At 36.3% G+C, this 24,686-nt stretch overlaps 1 protein-coding gene across 2 annotated transcripts in view; it reads left to right on the plus strand.

The window, feature by feature from the left end:
* Window positions 1-24,686, plus strand: part of PDE4D (phosphodiesterase 4D) — a 313,752-nt gene that overhangs the window by 51,886 nt on the left and 237,180 nt on the right. Inside the window, exons 1-3 of one of the 2 annotated variants that reach the window (XM_058864348.1) lie at window positions 9,693-9,810; window positions 11,171-11,668; window positions 12,330-12,591. The exons of the other annotated variant lie outside the window; for it this stretch is intronic. Coding sequence (XP_058720331.1) covers window positions 12,545-12,591 — 47 coding nt within the window. The 5' untranslated portion in view covers window positions 9,693-9,810; window positions 11,171-11,668; window positions 12,330-12,544. Of the gene's footprint in view, window positions 1-9,692; window positions 9,811-11,170; window positions 11,669-12,329; window positions 12,592-24,686 lie in introns of those variants that run through there. 2 annotated transcript variants of the gene reach the window in all.

Here is a 24,686-nt window from a genome sequence, read left to right on the forward strand (position 1 = left end):
ATCAAACAACAGCCAGAACAAAACTAAAAAACAACCCTCTTAATTTTTCTAGTCTAAATTTTACTTTCAGATTTTAAATATGGATTTAAATGAGTGTTTAGAACCATTTTTGCCAAGCATTTTGCAACTCAACCTAGCTTGAGAAAATTGAAAATTTGTTGTAAAGCAACAATTAGCTATGTATTTCAGTATTGGAAACAAGGTTAAAGTTAGTACCTGACAAAACATTGTGAGAAGATATAAAAGACTCAGATGCTGGCATCAGGCTTTAGTTGCAATGATATATTATGTTTTGATAACAGGCTTATTTTAGTTGGCTACCTAAAGCAGCATTTCTTGGTGAAGTTATTGAGTACTTCTCAGTTTTACCTTAGTATATGCAATAGGAAGCATATCATGCTTCTGTCTTATATGTTGTGTTCTAAAGATCACTTCCACAATGAGTTATCTGCCTAATTCACACAATAAATACCTTCAGCATGGAGTAGTGTTTCATTATTTCAACATGCAAATCCTGAGAGTAGTAAGAAATTATGTGTATAACTTCACTATCATTTTGCAGGGAGTAGTGAGATGATCCTGTCCCCAGTTACCTACATTAACTGAGGGAGAATATTTGAGAATGTAAACATATCCAGCTTTAAGGAAAATGTCATTTACTCATAAAAAGCAGTGTGTAGCCAACATTACTAATATCATCTGTTCTGTTTCTTCGTATAGACAAGCTTTCAAGCTATAGAGCAGTGCCTTCTCAGAACACTCCAGAAAATACATGTTATGAAGATCACTTTCTTAGGAAAAAATATTTGCATTTTATTTTTATTTTTTATTTGGTATTTTTATTTTTATATGGTATTTTTATTCCATTTGATTACCAAAAAATTATCTGTTCAGTTTTGAAAATAGGGAACATCAGCAAAGCAGACTTTGAAACCATGCACTCTTTTTTCTCTATTTTAGTGAATTTTTCCAATATTCAACTTTCTTGAAGAATTTAATGTGAAAGCATACATAAGTAAGAACTTTTAATACTTGATTTTAGAGGAATTATGGCTACTTATTAGACTACCAGGAAATAATAGTATTCTAGTAACTTTAATTAAAAGTAAGCCTGGAAAATGCATATTTAGGGGAAAATAACTTTAAAATGTATCTGTTTTCTTGACAAATCTTTTCTTCTAATCTCTTAGATTTTGTCTGCATTGTACTTGGCATTTATTACTGAGACATTGTTTTAATGTGTGTATTTTTGAATAAATAGCAAAAGCAGTGTAGTTAATATGGCCCAAACATAGCATGACCAGTGTTTATAGTTCGAGCAGTGCTACCTTGGCTTTCCATAATGCTGAAAATTTTCCATGTTTCTCATGGGTTATGTTAGCAAAGTACTGTAAAACCAATCTATATCATGAGAGCTTTTCAAATTTCCTAAGTGTTAATGGCTAGTGACCAGAGGGTGTGGCTGTAGAGACCTGATCTTCTGACTGGACCTTTCAATGTTTGCCTTTGGACCAGTGATATGTTCTTTTTTTCAGTCATCCAATAAAAAAAACAAAAAACAAAAAACAACCCAAATGTCAAATAGGTGTCTTATGTTTGCAGTAATAATTTAATTCTCAACTTTCCTTAACCAGATCTAAAATTTAGCATGTAAATACAAGATATAGTGCAATGCCTTGCTGTCGGTCTTCAGGGATAATGGGGGACTAGGCCTAGATTCAAATGATCCTGCAAAGACATCAAATATATGGCTGACTTAAAGTGTATGGGTCCAACTGGATTTCACCATCTCATCTGGCTTAAATAATTTGCAAAATGGAAGGATTTCTCTAAAGAATATTTCAGTAGACTGACAAGACACGAGCCTGGAGTTGAGCTGTCTAAAGCACCTAAAGTTGTCTGTCTCAGAGACACTCAGTTTAGGAGTCTGATCTTTGAAAACTTTGGGAGCATATAGGAAAAAAAAAGTGTGTTTTTATGTTTTGTATGCTTCCTAAAAGAGGCAGGTTCTAAGCATTATACTTTTAACAGGCTACAGTATATTGTGATACTATATAGTATATACATTTCTTCCAAATATATTTGAGGAAAGAAATAGTGAGGCTTTGGAACTTCTCAGTTTGTTCACAGTTACATAGTTAGTGGTTAACACCATGGATGGCCTTGGGGTATTCAGCATTTTTAGTGATATAATGCAGCAGGACTTGGACTTCAAACTTTAGAAAAGACTGCTATAATCTCATGCAGATTTGTACTTCACTCTGCAAATCAGAGAGGTTTGCTACTTAGATTGTCACATGTTTGCTCTTTATTGTACTGCTTTAAATAATAAATTAAAAAAAAAAACTAAGAATGGCTTTGTATACAGGGAATATTGGCCCATATTAATCTTATAAATCTCATTAAGTACTTTATAATCAGCTTATTATTCTGCTTCTGTTAAGAACGTTTTAGTCCACTTCACTATATAATGAATAATAATTTCCCTCTGTTTTCTACTTACTTAGGACTGTGAAATGTTTGAGATAAAGATCTTGTATTTTCTATGTTTCTTTGTAACCCTAAGCATCTGTGGTTCTATGTAGCTATAAAATACTATTCTATGATTAAGTAGTTGACCATAACTACATCCCAGATACATATGCACAAACAATTTTTCATTCAGCAATATATATTAGAGCAACTTCTCTATACTCTTCCTGGGACAGTGAGAATCTCTTAATATTACAAAAAGTCTAGGTATTTTTTTCCTAGTATATGTAGCAGGGAAACAGAACTGTTATCTGAATTACCTTCCCTTTGGGCACTCAGCAATTTAAATTATGTGGTAATTCGTAAAGAGCTTTTACTTAAGCAGTTGATTCTGGCTTCAATGTCTTTTCAATCATGAGTTTTAGCTCTTTTACTCTAAGTTACAAATATATGTATCTTTGTCAAAGTTGTCACTTAATGCTTGAAATTGCCAGGCATAGAATACACAATCACAAATTCATGTTTTGGCCTCATCTGACAAAAGGAAAAAAAAATGTTCTTGTGTTCAAATGTAATTAATTATAATGATAATTCCTGTCTAAAGAATTATTTATCAGTACATGTGTGTAAAGGTGAATGGACAGCATTATATATTTGTGCATGAAAGGTGATCTGCAGACCCTTGGAGGTTGTTGACCTCATTCTAGAGACATATGGGAAAGGCAATTAGAAAATAAAAAAGTGTCAGCTTGCAGAAATTAGCTCTCTGGGATCTGTACATCCACTGGTAGGGGCAGGGCAATTACATATTGATGAATTTAAAATAATACTGAAAAGGAAGATATTCCACATAGGCAAAAAATAGCGTGTTGGGTGAATATTTCCTGGAATCAGTGCCAGGAACTATGTTATTATGAGAAACTTAAAACTTCTCATGTTTGTGGTGCATTAAAAAAAACCCATAAAATATGGTAAGGGATGAATAGTCTGACAAGATAAATGTAATCAATTTCTTTATTAATATTCAGTGAATGAACAGAAAGGAGAAGGTGCACAGTGTTAATAAGGAAAACTATTTTAAGCATCTACACAGGCATGATAGATAATAGGAATAAAGGTATTTAAATCTATATTGCTGCAATGTATCTGGAAACAAATCCCAGGCAATAATGCTCTTAAGTTAAGGGGACTGGATGATCTTTGTTCAAGAACTTTGAAAGAACTGGTACAGGAAATCTCACTCTTATAGTAGGGATTTCTAATAAGATTATAAAATCAGGAACATAATAATAAATAATAATATTAAGCATGTTACTTGCATTTTATGATATCAGCAGTGATCTAGGAAGGTACACAGCCTTTTTCATTTAAGAAAGACAAAGAAAAAAGTTTTGAAGACTTGAAGAGTTACTAGTCATCAGGACAAATATAAAATTTGATAAAATACATTATAAAAATATATTCTAAGATATTGTTATGTGTTTAGTAAATTAATTTGCTCTCTTCAACCATATTTAGCAGACAAAATAGTAGGTAGACTCATAGAGGTGAACTGTGTTATAATGTTACTTGGGAAATTGCTATTTAAAATAGAAAACATGAGTATAAGTAAAAAATTTTAAGGCAGATTAGGAAGTTGTAACAGAAGAATAAAAGCACTGTAAGAAGGTAATATTATTTCCTAAGTAAAATGCTATTAGAGTTCAAATATTCCACTTAGTACTTTAATTCATGGAGTGCACTAGTGACATTTTCATATGACTCAGTTAGGAAACTATCACTGTAGAGAAGAATCAGATTATAGGCTCTTGCAGTAGTTCAGTAGGAGGGAATGTAAAGCTTGCATGTTTGACGTCCTGAAATTATTTAAAATTATGAAAGAAAATAGAAAGTGTATTGATGACAATGAGCATAGGCTGACCACAACTGAAAGGCAAGTTCAGTGATTCAGCACTACTTTTGTAATTGCTAACCTTTTTTATGACATAATCTCAATGTTGAAATGGTTTGATTTTGCAAGGCCTGAAGGTTTTGACATAATATTTTTACTGATGACTAAGTTACATGCAGGCAGGAATTATTTGCTTATAAACAAAATTAAAAGCAACAAAACCAAGGCAAATCACATCAAATAAAGAAGATTTTCATTCATTAGTGTACATTACCTCTCAAATATACATCTTCACATTCTGATTTCAGAAATAAATTCCAGTAATGTGGGTTATTTTTTTTTTCTCAGAAAAGCTATATCTAAGGTTCTAATTTGGTAGGAAGATCTAGGTTATTTATTATAAAAATAATAAGAAGTGTAAAATTCATTAACGTATCTGAAGAAGTTGTAGCAGTCTTCACGTAGAAAATATTCATTTTCATTTATTAAAAGGAAAATAATTGCCGTATGTCTATTTCCATCTGAAAAATAACGAGGAAAAATTTTGATGAATAAACAGCTCCAGAAAAAACACAATGATTTTAATGGCTCATTAAGATTCTAATGGATCATCTACAACTTAGATCTTAGATGCTTTTTTGAGATTACTAAGAAGATTTTTCAAATATCTAAACCATATTATAAAGCACAATAATTGAAACTCAGTTGATTGAACTATTTATTTGACATCAGAAAAGCATACTTGATGTAAATATAAGATATATTAGGAGAAATGACATTTCAGCAAAAAAATCACATAGCATTGTCCCGTGTTTTACATATGCCCATTCTACTGCTTTTCCTTCCCCCATCCCAGAAAAAAAACTACCTAGATAGGAAACTGTCAAAAAAAAAGTATGTCTAAGTAAGATTCCACAAGAATTGTCAAGAAAAGTCTTTTTTCTTCATTTCTTGTTGCAAATCATAACTGAATTGTTCAATTCAGGTAGTCATCATTCCTTTTACAAAATATATTTGTGTTCAGAATAACATATGATGCTTGGTAATATAGGAAGAAGCCATCTTCACCAAGCTAATGTGCAACTGAGTAGTGAATGTAATGCAAACATTACCAGATGTGGTAAAAAAAAAATAAAAAAATATTACCAAATAAAAGTTCATCCTACTTTGTCATTTAAGATTTAAGTACTATGACTGTATACTATTTGAAATGCAGTTGACAAAATAATGCACAATAATCTCCATATTATAGAACAAGTCATGACTGGAATTGTGTTTAATCTGACTTCAGTTTGCTAACACTATATAAATAAAAAACTGTCATAATTTTCTCATTGTTTCCATTTTACAATTGTGAAAACATACAATTTGTTTTCTTGAATAACTGCTGCCAGATATTGTTGATATGATATGATATGATATTTATTATATATCATATACCATATCATATTATATTATAATTTATTATGTTTTTGGGAATTTTAGTCATCTTTAATATTTTCACTGAGGTAAAATTTTAGAATTTGTGGTTACTGGAATTAAATTCCTGTTTCACAGCAGACATACATCCAAACTGAGAGTGTGTTACCAGGCCAATATTCCATAGCAGTAACCTGACTCCTTACAGAGAGCTCAAGCTCTGCTTCTGGCCAAAAATAAGATAGCTAGGACATAGGAGGCAAAATAACTCAATAAACATGAATCTAAACTGTGACTCCTTTTAATATGCTAAAATATATTTAACAATATTATTTTTTGCTATATTCTGTCAGCAAACTAGAGCAAGCTTTTCTTGCTTTTTTAAAGGCAAAGATTTATTGGTCAGTCAGTGGGTAGGAAAAAGGGTTAAATAGGAAAAGAGAGAAGAATAATCTGCACCTCCTATTTACATTTCTTTTGCATAGATCTGGAATTATCTTTAAGGCATCTGAACCCTTTTTATGGAATAGTAAGATATGAGTCTTTGAGCAAAACCAGTCGTGCTTAATCTAGGGAGGCATGTTGCTATGAAAGACATTCACTTTTCTTCAGGTATCACCAATCAGTGGTATTCAGGACAGCAAGATTATATCTCTTCAAATGAGATAAAAAGATAGTTTAATCTCCCCGAGATGCCCTGGCATTCTTTTACACACCACTCCTTCTATGCCAGTTTAAATCTATGGACCCTTAAGGATCTTTTTATATCAGTTATAAGACATAAATGGCACAACAAAAGTATAGCAACAACTGATGCTTATCAAATGAGATGAGGAAAAATAACTATTTTTTTATACACCTAAAAAGATATTACATTTTAAAATGAGATTACCTGAAAAAAAATCTCTTGCTCTAAAAGAGAGAGACACAGAACAAGCTAAGAATTTAATAGAAGACATAAAATATTAATTTTTCCAGGCTTTTGACCTGAAGATTCTTTCGACTTCAAAAAGGGCTGGGGCTTGGATGGAGAATGTTCTGCTCAAATTACATTTATAGTTCAGCACATCATTTTCAGAACAAAAATATACTTGATAACTAAGCTCTTTTTGTTCTTAAGGGATAGCCGCAAGCTCTTAGCAACATTACCTAATTCATGATTGTTGTTCAGAAGTGAACTATATGTTTTTTGAAGTTTTCTCTTTTAGTAGTCACTTCAATGAGATAATTATGACTCTAAGCTCTCAAGCCCTTGGGGCAAGTTATGTGGTGTGGGTTATTTCCCCACTGCATAGTGCTCATTTAGACCTCTCTGGGTACAGGAAGCAAATTTTCTGTCACTTTTCAGTTCAAAGTGTCTGAAATCATGTGAGACTCTGTCAGAGCCCACTGGGATGATGTTTCTATAGCATGACACCAGATGCATGTGGCTTGTCTTATGATTTGTCATGAAAGTATCTGAGGGTGGAAGGTCTGTAGGGATGTAAAAGACTATAAAACTATGAAGACTGTATAGGAAGAATACAGACAAACTACTCTTATGTGTACTGCTTGTAGCAAGTGCTTTGAAGTGACTCAGGTTTTTCTTATTTTCCTTACTCCAGAATGGGGTCCAATAGGGAGCTAATTTCCTTACAGGACAGATGGCAGAGGAAGAACACAGGACAGAATCCTAATTTTCTTGTCTTGACACACACTAATATAACACTTGTGAGCAAAGAAGTCTAAAATGTGTTTGGGGTTTATTTGCTCACTCTGATGAGGATTCTGATGAGATGAATTTGTGCCTTTACTTTCTATGCTATTATTACTGAAGACAACTTGTGGAGACCTAAAAAAATGTATGACTAAAGACCTATCATTTGGATGATTTCCTTAAACTAGGATACATTTCTTACCATTTCATTAACTACACTGATATTTTAATCTATGTGGTCTTCATAGAAAGTTTATAAATAATGATAGCATCCAAACACTCAAAATATAGAAATTAATCCCAAATGTGAAATTTTTCACATCCATGTGTTATATTTCCATGATATTGCAGATGAATACATATTAGGATTTAGGTGACAGCTAATTTTCCATTCTTACCTTCTGTTTTAAATAATATTTTTCCATTTTTTTCTTAAAAATGCAATACTATCCTTTTTATTTTTTAATAAGAATTTTTTCAGCCTTCTTCCCAAAACTTGAAATTACCTTCTGCACTGGTCATTTATGTTAGCAATGTATTTCTTGCATGCACTGGAGTTGATATCCAGAAACTCTCCTTTTTAGTGGTAGCATATTTCAGGCTCCACAACCATTCATTACTTGGAGGGCATTTTGAATCTTTTTATGATATAAAAAAGTTTGGTATTTTTTTTTATTTGTACTTCTCCAGAATCTACAAGTTTAAGTCACCAGCTCATCTTGCATAGTCTTAAAAAAGTCTGTCATTGGTCATTATTACTATTTAATTCTGACACTGATGAAATTTTTGTCAACTCATATTAGGAGACTGCTTTTCAGCATTGATTTAAGAATTACCTTTACCTTTCCAGATACCTGTATTACCTTGTGTACTCCAGTATTGTAAACAAAATATTTGATCCAATTACTTTTGTTTTCCCCCATTTTGTAAAAATCAAAAGATGCAGTAAATTAAACAGGTCTCTTTGGAAAATATAGACTCAATCAAAGCATACAAATGTTAGCCCTATATGCCCCTGGTGCAGTTTTCTTCTCATGATGTGTATGTCTATATTGCATATTTTCATTGTTTTTGTCGAGTTTTATATTGAAAGTCCAACACTGGTAGAACAGTTCTTACCTCTGTTACTACTGTCATCATGTAGAAAGGTATGCAGTGATAGGACATGGGATATAAGGTTTTAAAATAAGAGAGAGTTGATTCAGAATAGCATAGGAAATAATTTTTTTACATTGTGAAATACTGGAACAGATTCCCCAGAGAGCTGGTAGATGACCCATCCGTGGAAACTTTCAAGGTCAGGTTGGGCAGGGCTCTAAAGAACCTGATCTAGTTGCAGATGTCCCTGTCATTGCAGGGGGTTTGGACTAAATGACCTTTAAAGGCGCCTTCCAAGCCAAACCATTCTATGCAGGATAATGGCCAGAAATATCACACGGTAAACTCTTCCTCTGGTGTTTTCTAGTGCATTTGCATCTATGAGAGGAGCAAAGAAAATATTCTAGATGACTTCAGTGTAACAGACATAGACCTAAGCCAATTTTTAAGTGAAGTTTATGATGTGGCTAGTAATTGAAGAGTTGAGTGCCGTGGGAAGAAGACTATATGGAAATGGAGATGCAAATAATCCTCTCTTTGGTTCTCCTGCTCTGCAAAAAACAGAATGGAAAGGTGTTTGCAATTTTGCAGTGCTAATAGGCTGATTAAAAATAAAGTTTATAGGACATTTTCATTAATCCTCCCTCTTTAGATATTTTACTGGGCAAAAGAACTGAAAGATTCTCCAGACTATTAAGAGAGAGAAAGAGGATAGATTCTCACTCTCTAGTCCAATGCAACTATTACTGGAAGTGAGAAGTGCTTCCAGATAATCTGGTTCCTGCTACAAACATACCAATTAATTCTAGTGGAAAATACTCAAGAAGACTTTGTATAAGGACTGGAATCTAGGGTTCCTCCACATCAAGAGTCATAATCACTTGTAGACTTCTGTTTGTATCTATGTCATCCTCCCTCCAACTTCATGCCTAGTTGAGATTCTGCTTGGATGGGGAAGACGGACTACAGTGTGTCGTATAGCCTAAATGCTAGTGGTCATAGCACTCTTCTGGGAACCAAGGAATCTAATTAAAATCAAATTCCAACTTTTTTGTTTGTTTTTTGTTGTTGTTGTTTCATTTTGTTTTGCTTTTTAAATGCAGAGTGGTTGGCAATTTATTATGGATTTGAACAGGAAGAATTTCGCAAGGCAACCTATTTTACTGGTTAAAGGCTCTAGCGTTAATTTATCCCTGCTCTGGAAAGCCCATATATTGTGCATTCCAGTTTGCTGGTGAGTTCTTTAACTGGTTTGTAACACTGTATAGTAACTTTGTATACGCCCACACTCCTTCTGCAACTCTGCTTCTGAATGAAATTAGCTGAGTCAATGGGTGTTTTGCTTTGTGTGGAACTTAACGCTGAAGAAAAACAGAGAAATTGTAACACATATGCAGAATAGACTCATTCACAGATTTCAAACGTGGTAACTGACAGGTCAGTGCTGAGAAGCTATTTCTCAAGATAGTACAAGTCATTATGTAAGTCTAGTGTTGAAAATGTCAGTGAGTGATCGGGCAAGTATGCAGTGAGTGCAATATGAAATAGTAATGATGGTGCAGATTTGTGTAGCATTTGCTACAGTTAATATTTCATAATAAGTTTATCTAGCTTAGAGAAAAGACAACTGGAATAGATATGATCTTTTTTTCATATTCAGATAAATCATGCAGTGTTGCAGCGTTCATAGTTTTGTTTTTATTCTCTTCAAATGCCTCTGGTATAAATTCTCAAATTTATTGGGAGGTGTGGTGTAGGGGTATTTTTTACATAAAGTATGAACATAACATAGTTATAACAGCTTACTTAGTCCCTTTAAAGTCATACTAAACATTTATCTTTACTGAATGATTATATATTTTGTTTTGTAGCATCTTAGTGAAAAATGCTAATTTTCATTCTCATTATTTCTAACTCTCAGAATATGCTTCCTATCATTGTTGTACTTAATGTACTTAAATGACAAAAAAACCCCTCACCTTTAAAGAGCCCCTTTAAATTTTGTAATCTGTTTTACTTGTTGTAAGTCTTCAAATAAGTAGTAATACGAGTAATATACAAATATTCAGTAATATAAAAATGTGTGTGGCAGAATAGGCTTTCTTTCTATTACTGAATTTATATAAATGCCATTTCACCATCAATACATGGTGACATTCAAGTACTTTAATATTTTATTCTTTCTTCAGAGTGGCATCAACTCCACTAGGGCTAATTTGGGGTATTGTAGAAGAGGGTTGTGACAAGCAACAGAACTGATCTTAAGGAAATAGGATCTATACAAATGTGACGTGCAATAGCTTATCATGTTACTCGCAAGTTCACCCACACCCTAATCAAATACAAAGTCTTATCACGCGTTTTAATGTCATTGAAGTTGCAGCTGGCTTCCATGCTGCAGGATTTCCTGTCCAAAAGGGCAAGGGGTCGTTAAAAGTTTAAGAAGTCTTAGTACAGTGTAAACCATTTAGAAGAATGGCAAGCAAACAATGTATGCCCTGGGTTTGCTGAAGTATAAAAGTCCAGTAATCTTTTACGTCTCAGTACAGATCAACATGGTGAACTCTGCTTCCTGCGCGTCTCTTTTCCTGCAGATTTTTGCACTTCCATGCAAAATTCACAGCGCTTTCTATCACCCTGGAGGCACGGGCATCCTAAGGAAGGCTCTTCGCTAGCGCCCCGTCCTGCCCCTCCATCCCGGGCGGGTGGGAGCGGCAGGGCAGGTTGCGCGGTGCCGGGAGAACCCACCTAGAGGGCCCCCTTGACGCCAGCACAGCCTCTGCCAGGCAGAGCCCTCTCCGCAGCCGAGCCCAGTCTGCTGCAGGACCAGTGCCACGCAGCCCGACACTGTCCGGGGCTGCTGCGGCTGCTGCTGCTGGACGAGGAGACCAGCAGCCCGAGGGCAGGCTGGAAATTCTGGTCCGGGAAAGGGAAGTGTGAGCCTGTTGACTCTGCATTGCTTCAAAATAGATGCCGTCTCTGTAGCCTGGGCTTAAGAATCTTCCCGAGGATGTTTGCCAGAGCGTAAGGAGTGATAACTACTGTCTGGGAGCTGAATTGGGAAAAAAGGACAGCAGAGAAAGAATGCTTAGGTAACACGGGACTTATAGCTTTGCTTTCGTTTTGCAACGTACAAATTGATGCACGTGGGTTTATATACAGTATAATATCAAAACAGAACTAGACTCTGCAGTGAGAGTCAATAGCTTAGTCATTTCACTTAAAGGGAGCAGGCAGCCTTATTACGGGGTTAGACAGCAAAAATGAATTTGATCATGACATGATCATACCCCTTATTGGTATCTAACTGTAGTCCTGTCCTATGGAGTGGAAAAAACATACTTCCTTCCTCCTTTCTTAGCTGAAGAAACAAAGTCACGGTATCAAATTCAGAAAGAAGTTTGGGGTTGTTGTACAAGGCTATTAAACGTCCTCCTGTTCCCCAGGCTCATAAGAAAGGAAAACTGCATTAAATTGATCTTTGATGAATATGTGTCTAAGAAAGAAGAAAAAGCAGTATTCATTTCTGAACATGGCAAAACAATCTGAAGTTACACATCTCTCCCTAAACACTGATTTGGCACAGATGGCAAGAAACTATCTTTTAACTAACCTTTTCCAACTGTCCAAAATGCTGCATATGAAGATGCTTTAATTCACAGTCAAAGCACTTGGATTTTTATCAAGGCAAACTGTTGGCATTGTCAGAACAGTTTCTGTATACTGATTAGTTTAATGTTTTTTTTAAAATAGCAAGTGATGCATAAATGGATGGACGTGTACCTAGAAAACCCTGTGAGAAGTCTTTCACTGGATCCTGGGAATTTATATTTTTGTGGATTACAGTAATTCTTGCAATAATCCCTGCTGTTGACTGCTCATGCAGTTGTTCTGGCATGCATCTATGAATACCATAACAGATAAATCAGTCTGACAAGGAAAACACTAATGTTGGAAGACCTGTGAACATGATGCATGTGAATAATTTCCCCTTTAGGAGGCATTCATGGATATGGTGAGTAATCAATACACATTATAGACTGTTAAACTCAAAATGCTTGTTTGCAAAATACCATGACAACTACAAGATGATATGCTTTTACCTAAATAAATGTCAAGTAAGGACTAACAGAGCTATGAGAAAAATGAAAATCAGGCAGAGATAGTAGTGATGAAGTAATGTGAGTTTAGCACTTCTTCATATTTGCAAAATAGTCAAGTCATAGAAATTGTATTGTTATGGTCATGTTTTCTTACATAAGTATTTTCTTACCTTATGTGATGTATGTGATCACTTATCACATAAGTGATGTATTTTCTTCCTATATCAAAGGAACAATTCTTCAAATTTCTTTTTTAGCCTGCTTTGAAGAAAATAACAAAGGCATAATTTCCCCCTATGTTTTGTTTGTCCTGGAACTTATTTCTTTATATACTTTTAAGTGACCTGAAAAAATGCTCATTCATATGGCAATTCAGCAAACATTTATTAAAGATCTGCATAAATGCTGTAAAATGTTTTTGTATGGGAGGTTCTCAAGTGTGGCCGTTTGAAAGACAATCATACAGTATTAAAATCCCTTTATCATCATTAAAACATCTGTTTCCTCTTTGAATCACAGGCATCTATAGTTCTTCCTGACTGAGAAATCTTTCTACTTGCCTTGCAATACATTGCAGTCAACTTGCTTATAAATTCTACCAGTGGTTGTTGCGTCATGTCTTCCTCCTGGTGCTGGAATTAGTGTCTTGGTCAGTGCTTAATGAAGATTATTAGCTAAGGCAAAAATACTTCCCCATAAAACTTTTGCCCTTTGGATAAATACTAAGTCTTTCACAATATTGGAAGCAAAGACATTTCGGGAGCAGCTGAAGCAAACCGACCCAAGAGATGCAGGCAGGCTGAGGGGCCGGCTGCAGGGCAGTGTTTGTGGCCAGGCCGGCGCTGGCTGTGCGCTGCGCCGCGCGTGTGGCGGTGCGCAGGGCGGGCTGCGGGCGGGCCGGCCGCGGCCAGCGCCGCCGGGGACACGCCGTGGTACAGCCAGCGCCGCCGGGGACACGCCGTGGGACGGCCAGCGCCGCCGTGGGACGGCCAGCGCCGCCGGGGACACGCTGTGGGACGGCCACGCCGCTGGGACCAGCCGGGACCAGACGGGACGCGCCGGGGCCGCGCGCGGCCGCGCAGCCGTCACCGCCCGCGCGCCGCCAATGGCAGCGCCCGCGCGCCGCGCGTCACCGCGGGGGGCGGCGCCGCGCGCTGAGCGGACAATTAGCGGGCACGCGCTGCTGCCGGCGCCTCTTTTTATGGTCTTAATTACATCTCATACCACCTTGCCGTAAGACCTTTTCGGTCTGTCTGAAGCCCTTTGAGAGCCAGCTTCAAACCACATCTCCCCCCTCCTCCCCTCCCCCCAAATTAATAGTGAGAGCTCGAACATGTTTCATCTTCCTTTTTGGCGGCTTTTTGTAGCAGAGTGTGCTGGGAAGGACACTGCAGGTGTGCCCGCACCTGACAGGGAAACCGCTTCCATTGTCTTCTAAGAATATGGTTTACTTCTGTTTTTATTAACTTAGAGAAATGTTTTAAGCACTCCTTAACCCACAGCTCAGTCTCTGACTAGGCATTTTTTCAGGCATGAACAGTGAACTCTGCTGAAAGATGTTTGGAACGATCCGTCAGTTTTTTATTTATCTTCTCTAAAAGCTGGTTACCTGTCTTCCCTGTCTGCTCCTTGCCAGCCCTTGCTGTCTGTCACAGTATGTGAGCCCATTGTCTGGGGAAGCCCAGCAGAAATGTTTGATGGGAAGACATAGGAAGATAATGATATGTTTTAGATTTGCTATTTTAACTGAATGCTAACCATACCATGGTTTCTGCCAGCATTTGGGCTTACCTAATCGCACGCCTTACTTTAGAACGCTTTTATGAAATGTTTTTAGCATTGTTCATCTCAGCTCTCAGAGAATAGGCAAGTTTGCTTATTCATGCTACAGTAGGTCTGTAAGGGGCATTTTTGAGTGTCAGGATGTTAAATGGCCAGTCACTGCTTTTCTTTTGATTCTGAGCCTTCAAAAATCCATGCAATGCCTGTAGTGCATGCTATCCTTTTCTAGTGGGAATGGACATTGCCATGAAGTATTCTGTATGTATATATATATATATAATCCTCGTGCTATTTTTAGATGTCCTTTATAGGATGAGGGTGAAGATAAAAGAAAGAATATCTTTCATTGGACACAAATAGTTTTATGAATACAAATACTAGTTGATCATCTTTAATAATGTTTCTTCAGTGCTGATGCAACATATCAAGGGTGTCCTGTGGCTTGTGTCATATGCTTCATGATGTTTGTAACCTCTATGAGCATGCAGAACCAAGTATTTCAGAACTAGAACATTGATATTAAAGGTATTTTCTGTACCTTAGAGACATGCATTATGCCTTCATGTGCCAGTTCCTGCTTGTCTTGCATGGAATATGAGGAGAAAGAGTTGTGGGAAATAAAAATGCTAACCTTTCTGAAATACAATTTATTGTTTTGAATATCCAGGACTTAATGTTGTGTAACAAGTCAAGAGAGTGGATGTGTCTTTTGTGTTAGGCCCTCTATATGGATTTAGGGAAAGAACAGGCAAAAAAATCATGGCTAATAGAGCAGAGTTTGATTAGAAATCCATAACCTTTAGTAAATCTAGTGAAAATTCCAGTATCTGAACCCTCTTGATAGTCTTAGCAATAGGTAGGAATGGACTGCTGGCAAAAAAGTAGCTATAAAATGTACCTGTTTCCAGGCAGTATGATTGGGAGCACAACTATATCGGACAGATAAGTGTAACTATAATGTGAATAGACTCTAAACAGCTTACAAAACTGAGACTGGAGTAAACAAAAAAGGTATTTTGTCAGAAACTGTTTCAGAGTTTGGATTACAGAGAAGCAAATATAAAATACATTAAAGAGGTGCAGTGGTTAGAGCAAGTGATGTCCTGGTTGAGGATGAAGTTAGGCCTGGAAATACTGACACATTTGTGGTGATAATTGGAGGAGGAGGATTTTATAGTGACTTACCACATTACACACTATACAGCATAAATTATGTATCAACAGTATGCATCCTACTGCCATTCACACTGAAAATTATTTTAGAAAAATTTACTGCTGTGTTATGTAAGCTGGCTTTCCTTTCCATTGCATTCTATCTGCATTTGTGATGACAAACCAAATAAAGATGGTATTTAATTTTAGCTTGCTTAATTGCATAAACAACTGCTGTGTGTGCCTTTTAGCTTTACCGTAAGGAAAATAGAAGGGAAAAAAGAATAGAATATCTGCCTTTAAACTGGCAAAGATTTGAAATTAATCCACAGGTTAATACCTTAACTTCAGAATCAAAAATTTAACCTGTGACTGTTCATCCTTTTCTATCAAATTTCAGCCTATTAAGATTGAATAAAATTTAGTTTCCTTATCAAGGCAGTGAATAAAAGAAAAAGAAAAAAATTCTATCTTGGTTCCTTTTTAATCCCCCCATACTTGGCTATTACTGCTCTATATACTTAAATGATAAAACAGTGCAAATGCATGGTTAGACGTTACCCTTTGCCTATTATTAATTTTATTATCAACTGTTTTTTCAAAAACTTCTTAGTTAAGTCATTTATCATCATTAACATGATTTATTATTAGTGCAGCATAACAGGGGAGGTCATAGATGACTGCAAGTTGGCCAATTTGATGGCTGTTCACAAGAAGAGCTGGAAGGAGGATCTGAGGAACTACAGGCCTGTCAGCCTGACCTTGGTGCTGGGGAAGGTCATGGAACAAATAATTTTGAGTGCCATTATGTGGCACTTGCAGGACAGACAGAGGATCAGGCCCAGCCAGTGCAGATTTGGAAAGGCAGGTTCTGTGTGATTGACCTGATCACCTTTTATGATCAGGTGACCTGCATGGTGGATGAGGAAAAGGCTATAGATATAGCCTGTTTGGGCTACAGGGAAGCCTTTCCCACAGCATTCTCCTGGAAAAGCTTCCAGCCCATTCAGAGGACAGGTGGGCCCTTTTCTGGGTTAAAAACTGTCAGGATGGCTGGGCCCAGAGAGTGGTTGTGAATGGAGTTACATCCAGCTGGTGACAGTCACGAGTGACATTTCCTTGAGCTCAGGACTAGGACCAGTCCTGTTCAGTTTCTTTATTGATGATCTGAATGGGGGTGTTGAGTGCACCCTCAGTAAATTCACAGATTACACCAAGCTGGGTGGAAGTATTGATCTGTTGGAGGGCAGGAAGGCTCTGCAGAGGGATCTGGGTAGGCTGGATCATGGGCTGAGGCCAATGGTGTGAGGTTCAACAAGGCCCAGTGCTGGCTCCTGCCCTTGGGTCACAACAACCCCAGGCAGCTCCACAGGCTGGGGCAGAGTGGCTGGAAAGGATCTGGGGGTGCTGGTGGCAGCAGCTGAACATGAGCCAGGCTGTGCCCAGGTGGCCAAGAAGGCCAGTGGCATCCTGGCCTGGATCAGCAATAGTGTGGCCAGCAGGAGCAGGGCAGGGATTGTCCCCCTGTCCTGGGCACTGGTGAGGCCACACCTCGAGTGCTGTGTCCAGTTCTGGGCCCTGAGTGCAGGAAAGACACTGAGGGGCTGGAGTGAGTCCAGAGAAGGGCAGGGGAGCTGGGGCAGGGTCTGGAGCACAAGTGCTGTGAGGAGCAGCTGAGGGAGCTGGGGGTGTTTAGCCTGGAGAAAAGGAGGCTCGGGGGTGACCTTATCACTCTCCACAACTGCCTGAAAGGAGAGTGTGGTCAGGTGGGGGTCAGCCTCTTCTCCCAGGAAGCACATGGCAGGACAGGAGAACATGGCCTTAGGGAGTTCAGCTGGGAAATCAGGAAGAATATCTTTACTGAAGGTGTTAATTTAACAAATGGGCTGCTCAGGGAAGTGCTGAAGTCACTATCCCTGAGGTGTTCAAGAAATGACTGGACATGGCACTTAGTTCTGTGTTCTAGTTGACAAGGTGGTCCGTTTAACGTTGGAGTCCATGATCTTCAAAGTCTTTTCCAAGTCAAATGATTCTGTGATTAGTAAATCCCTGAAATAATGCAATTGTTAATAAACTTCAGTCTTCTGTTTTTGCCAGTAACCTAAAATAATGATGCCTTTTTTTTTTAATTTTTGCCTCTTATGGACTGCTATATGTTTTTCAGCCAGCCAGAATTGGTTTGGCTTTCCATTATTATGCAAGTTATTCCAGTTTATAAAAGTAGAATGTGTAACTGTAAAGGAAACTGATGGAAAATTAAGATATTATGCTAATTCCTGAAATCAACTTTTCGTTATGTTCTTAGAATATGATGAGTCACCTCAGCTCATGAAGTTATCATGGGGAACTGAATCTGACCAGTGCTATGCCCTTCTCATCGCATAACTCTTTACTTCTAACCAAAATGTTTAATGCAGTATTTATTCATCTGCTTTTTCTAGAAGAATTTTATTATTTATATTTTATATTGGGTAAAGAAAAATAGCTTTCCTAACTGCATTTCAGTACAGTATTTAATTAGCTCTCATATATCTTAACATACAAACACTAGAGGAACATCTCCGTTTATACTTTGGAAATCTGGATTTGAATTTGAATTTGGGGAAAAAAATAATGGTTTCTTAAACTAAAAAGCAATTTTTTTTAAGAGTGAAAAGTTTTGGTCTCTGAACAGTAGATTTTGACAGTTTTACAGAATATGAAAATTCACCTAAACCCCTGTTTTCTTATGCTTAATGACAGGTGTAACTTTTCTCTGGGCATAGTCGAAGCCCATTTCTCAAGTTAGAATTAATGTAGTGAGGTGTAGTAGGATACTGACTGACACAGAGTTTAATTTTAAGGTATCTCAAGCCTTTTCCATTGTATTTATAGCACCTTTTCTGCCCAGTTAGCATCTAACCAGCATTCAGCATGCTGAATATCAGATAAGAGATGAAATATTTGCTGTTGTTTGGAAGCAGGGCAAGGGTTCATTTGTTTATATTTATATTAGTAGTTGTTTGACTTACTGCAGTGTTTGCATGTGAAAAGTTGAAAGTGTTCCAGATACTATACTCAGCTAAGCCTGCCAGAACTCCTGATATGTGGGATAGGTATGTATCTGTAAATGTGTATGTAAATTACCCCCCTTACCACAGCAGTGCTCTATAGTCTTCTATACAACAGTTATGGCACTTTTGCATGTGAAATTTCTGCTCGGGTGAGATAATTGAACCATACTAGCTAATATAAACTCTAATTCTCAATTTGGATGTCCTAGATAGATGAGTATGCTGTTGGGATTCTAATCTATTTTTCCAGAATAATGAGATCACATAACCTGCATTTTCAGATTACTATTATATTAATATTACCACAACTGATTCAAACTAAACTTTTTGATATTTGAAATGTGGATCTTGCCAAGCCCTGTTTTCTGGTCTTCTGTCCTCAGCATATAATCTACAAATGAAGCTGTAATTGTCTAGGTCAATCCTTTTGATGTACTACTGTTTTTGTCAATTTGGTTTAAAAACACTTTGACACACTATGTCTCATTATAAGTAGAGAACATATTTTAACCAATCATTTTCAGACTAAGTTAAAATCATATTATGAAGCATCCTATAAACTCGCAGAAAGTCTTGCTGTCACTTAATATAATCCTGATTTATATCTTCTTGGAAAATAAATCACAATAGTAGAAACCAAACTGAAGCTTCTTCTACTCATAAAACACCTGTTCTTGCAGTTCTTCTATAGTCTTTTCACTCTAAACTTTTTACAAAGAGTTGCCTTTTCTTTGGGAGGAGTTAATCCATACTGCAATTCCATGCAGCAAAATATACCCTGCACTGCTACCTATTACATATAATTTAACAATTAAAGAAAAAAAACCGAACTTCAAACCCATTTAAACTATTATTACATTAAGTATGACTGATTACATATTACATATTTATGCTGTTTCATTTATAAAGTATTTTTTAAGTACGTTAGTGGGTGCTTATATTGTTTCTAAACATTGTGGCTTGAGTTTAGTGAGCGTGGACTTTATTCACAGGAGAGTTTGAGGAATTTGGCTCCTATTTGAACAAGAAATTATAGTGTTAAATGAAATGATACATTAGCAGGTTTACTTGAAATTCATGCATTTGGCATTCATAGACAGCCAAAAAATTGTCCAGGTCTGTAAGCAAAGAGTGACTATTTTGTTTGATATTTTCAACACAGTATTTGTGGGCAGGGAGAAGAGTGGAGAGAGGTTGAGAGAACAACAAAAAATATTGAAAGCTAACAAAAAATTAAGAAGGTTGGTCAATGTTTATAATTTACAGCTTATTGTACTTTCATCTCATTAAAATAGAATTAGTTAGGTTTCAGGGTCACACTATACTAAATGGCAATTTTTGATCTAATATTAATTCAGTATTGCCTGCTGAAACCTAAACTGAGTACGTGAGGCTAAATATTTTTTGTGACTCACTTAATTCTTTGATCACAGCAGAATGATTTAAAATAGTTAGTTATTTTAACCATTAAGAAATACAAGAATATTTCCAGTAAAAGCTACTTGTCAGTAGATGTTAATAAACAGAATAATTTTCCCTCCGTGACTCACTCCATGGAATTAGCAAAATGGAGGGCAGAAAATAAAAGCTTCATAGGAGTGGACGAAATCAAGCACAGCATCTGAAAAAGGAATAAGTAATTTTTCTTAAGAAACTACTTTTAACTGTCTGATCCACTTTTACTATGAAGAATATAAAAAATATTAAGAGAAAGAAAGGACATTGATTTCTCTAATTTTACAACTAGCTAAATTGATATTCCTAGATTACCTTGAGAATTTATTACTCCTTTTAAAAATTTATAATGAAAAATTATATGAAAATTTTTATTTTGCCTTATTTAGGCTGTAACTCTTCTGCTATTGTGAACTGAATAAAACAGTTCCCTGAATATTAAAGATATTCAACTTCTGGAAAGCTATAGTGAAATTGAGTAAACCCAAGTCTGAAATTCAGTTATGTGAAGGAATCAGTTTCTTTTAGTTCTATTTGGCTTAGTTAATCTCTCAAAAGGGTGCTCTCTAGTCTACTTATGTCACAAATTTTAATTTTACTGAATGACTTTACTCAGTAACATTGCAAAAAAAGATTTAATTTTTTTTCTAAGTGGCATGGCTTCATATTTTAAATTGTCTGAAGCAATCAGTTTTGATTCCATTATTTCATATTGTCTCCTTTTAATTGGTTTACTTTGGTATGATAGATGATAGCTTGTTCCATTCATGAAAACATAATTCTTAAAGAGGTAAAAAGAGGTGACTTTAACTCTTTCCATCTGCAATGAAATGTTGCTCCTTATGTAATGATTTTTGTATAATTCGAACCAAATTCTTAGCTTTAGCCACTACCAAATGTTTCATTTGACATGTGGCTGCAATTTTTGATATCAGTAGCTGAGGTTTAAATCATACGGATTATCACATAAATGTAACTCTTACAGTATGTTTGCGTGTCCTTTGCAAGCTGTTGGACTTGGCACAACAGTTATTTGGTGAAATTCTAAGGTCATCTCTATGCCTATTTGAATAAAAACATGATATTTAGAACAACTTAAGAAAAAAAAAAAAGGAATTACATATCGTGCCATCAAATTTTATATTCCATTCCTTTCATGCCTTATTCACTCTATTAATGGATTTACTTTTCTTTTCAAATTTATTTGAACAGATTTTAAAGGTCAAGTTCTAAACCATCAGTTATTAAGAGCAATTTATTTTCTGTTCATGTCAGTATATCCTCTGTTACTCAAAAACAGAGTAACTTCCTTCAAACTGGAGAAAAAGTACAGCTGATTTTTTATATACCTTGGAGATTCAGAATAGGGCAAGCCCTTGATGGTGAGATAGCCTCTCTGGTAATAGTAGAAGCATCAAACTTAGAGGCTTATAGACCCCAGTGATATATGCACGTGAATACTAGGAAAACAATGCTTCAAAAGTCAGTTTTGTTTTCCTTTGTATCTGTGACAGCCTACCCCTCTACCGGACCCAACTGTACTCTATAGGCAAATAATGCCTTCAAGAAACAAGGAATGCCCTCAGGGAAATGCGTTTATTTTAGTTATCAAATGATTGATTATTTTCATTTAGTGTACAAATAAATACTTGAGATTTATTAAAAATAGCAGATTGACTGTGTTTTTGTCTGATATTTTAGGAAGATTTAGTTTGGTGGATCTGAACTTCAGTTGCTATTTTTAATTTTCACCAAATATTGGTCAGTAAAAAATTATCTTGGTAGAAAAGATCATAGAATCATAGAATCGTTTGGATTCAGAGGACCTTAAGGATTTATCTAGCTCCAACCTTCATACTGTGGGCAGGAACTTTGGCCAGGTTACTCAAAGCTTCAAGTTTTGTCTTGAGCTCCTCTAGGGATGGTGATTCCACAAACTCTGGGCAACCTGTTCCAGGTGCCTCACCACTCCCATAGTAAGAAATATCTTCCTAATATTTAACCTAAACCTCTTTCTTTTCAGTTTAAATCCATTCCCCTTTGTCTTTGTCTGTGTAAAAAATCACGCTCTGGCTTTCCTGTAGGTCTCCTGCAGGTTCTGGAAAGTGCTATAGTATCTTCCCATAGCCTTCTTTTCTCCAGGGTGGACAGCCTCAACTGTCTCAGCCTTTCCTCATGGGAAGGATGTTCTATCTATCTATCAGTGTATTTTCATGTGCAGGCTGAGACATACCCAGCCCTATTTTTTGACTCCAGCCTTTCCACATTTCTTACTTCTTGTCTCAAAGTATGAGAGAATGTAGATTTTTGGCCTTAACACCAAAATCTTGGAGATTTGAGGAGGGTTACAAATCAGCTTCTTTCTTTGTTACTGTTTGGACTTTTCACCTTAAATATCATAGGAATGCTCTTTATGGTAAAAGTAAGCAGACACTGTGCAGTTCCCCCACAGAATTTTCCGTCTATTTGAATAATTGGCATAGAAAGTGGTCTTGCACATGGAATATCATGTGTCCTGTGGAGTTATAATCCTAGAAATTGCCCAGACAAGGAAAGTACTGCTGTGTTTTTGGTTTTGTATTCCCCTTTCTAATTCAACAGTATTTTGAATATCCAGACCACAAATGCTAAAATTACTCTTTCCAGCATTAGGCAGATTTTTATTGGGGGGGGATTAGTTTGGGATATTAGGCACTATATCTGGACAAAAATAAAGTCCTGTGTTGGTTATATGTATAGTAAATATTTTCAAATTTCAAATTTCTGTTATGCTAAATCACAGAAGTGAAGCACACATTGGTGAGCTATATACTATACAGTATCTTTAGCAAGAGTGCAATCTCTCTACACTGTATAATCCTCAAAGCCTAATCATATTTCTTTCTGTAGGATTTTATTTTGCAAGGAGATGTGGCTTGTGGTGAAGTACTGGAAATGCCACAGTCACAAAAAGGTATGCATGCTGAGCTGCAGCTGAGCTAATATCTGCCTATTTATGGCAACCAAGCAGGAATCAGAGATTAAGTCATAATAAGGTAGGGATTGTACCAGATAGAGGCTCACTTGTTTGTTCCATGAAGTAGAAGAAGGATTTTGGAGAAGATGATTTAGAGTATTGCTTATCCCCTGTAAAGTGACCATGAATAAAAGTTTTAAGAGGTTTTTTGCATAATGAACATTTTTGAACCATGGCTGCATGCAATCCTACTAGAAGATCAAATGCTCATGCCGTTGTTTCATTTGTTATACAATATATTAAAAAAAAATAAAAATCTGAGAGGCAAAATGAAAGTACTTCCTGGAACAGAATATAATATCATATATCAGAATCTACTTTTAGATTCTGTATATTGAAAATACCTGATCATACACATAGTGGTATCTGTACTAAGAATAAAAATAAAATAAAAAAAAATCACCGGTGAAAACAAACACACCACCACACTTTTCAGTCTCTCCTTTGCAACTTTCATTGAAATGTTTCATTTTTGCCATCCCTGATACCAAAAAATAAAAAGCAAACACAAAAATGCTTGTCTCCTTACCTAGTGCATTTTATAAAGGTATTGATACTTGGAAAATATGAAATACACAAACATACTTCTGACTTTAGGTTCTGAATTTAAGTTCACTGCTTTCCTGAAATGCCATTTACTTTCCATATATTCACAGGTATTTTACTGGATTTTAATCAAGTGAGCAGATACAGAATGCTAGGCAGGAAGAAGTGCTTTGAAACTCTCATATATATATAGAGAGAGAGGGACAGGGAGGAAGAGATACACGTACATATATAAAATATATATGTGTGTGTATATATATATATGTATTTATGTATTGATACATGGGGGTTTTTTCCTCATTTCTTAAAGAAATGAGGCCTACATGACATATATATGCTTTTTCCCCTTTTTAGCTTTGGAATCTGTCATCTGATTTGAGCAAAACCTTAGATGAAAGAATTTTAAAACTTACGTATTTTATAAAACAATCTTGGTTAGAAAATGCCTTTAGTCTGTGCTATCCCTACAGAAATGACTTCTGAGTCCTGGCAGTGGCCAGGCAAAGCCCTTGTAGAGCTATTTGTCAGTTCAGCTCTTCCTGCCTCCTGTACCCTCAAACTGAGCTTGTGCTGGTGCGTCACTGGAGAGGGAGATATAAATTTCATGTTCTTCATGCAGCAGCTTACTCTTGCAATTCAGGTGTACTGTGAGAAGGATGCCAGTGAAGTCTATTATTACACTTGGGTGAGAAATCATAGAGTCCAAGCATTATCCATGTAGACATGTTCAGGACAGAAACACAGACAGAATGGAGTCTGCAGTGATGATTACTCCATATCTCTGATAGCCACAGATGTTAATCTCTTAACATCATAGTCTGAATACTTTCAAGAATCCCTCGTACATATCTTAAGTGCTTTAGCTGCCCTTGAACTCTTGAAGAAGAATGCCCTTACAGAATGGCAAACTAGTTCAGTTGTGTTATCCTTCCACATTATCAGTAGAGTAGGTAAGAGACAAGATTGGAAAAGCACCAGAACCTTTCAGAACAACAATGATGTA

The sequence above is a fragment of the Poecile atricapillus genome, chromosome Z, assembly GCF_030490865.1.
Source record: "Poecile atricapillus isolate bPoeAtr1 chromosome Z, bPoeAtr1.hap1, whole genome shotgun sequence".
NCBI lineage: Eukaryota > Metazoa > Chordata > Aves > Passeriformes > Paridae > Poecile > Poecile atricapillus.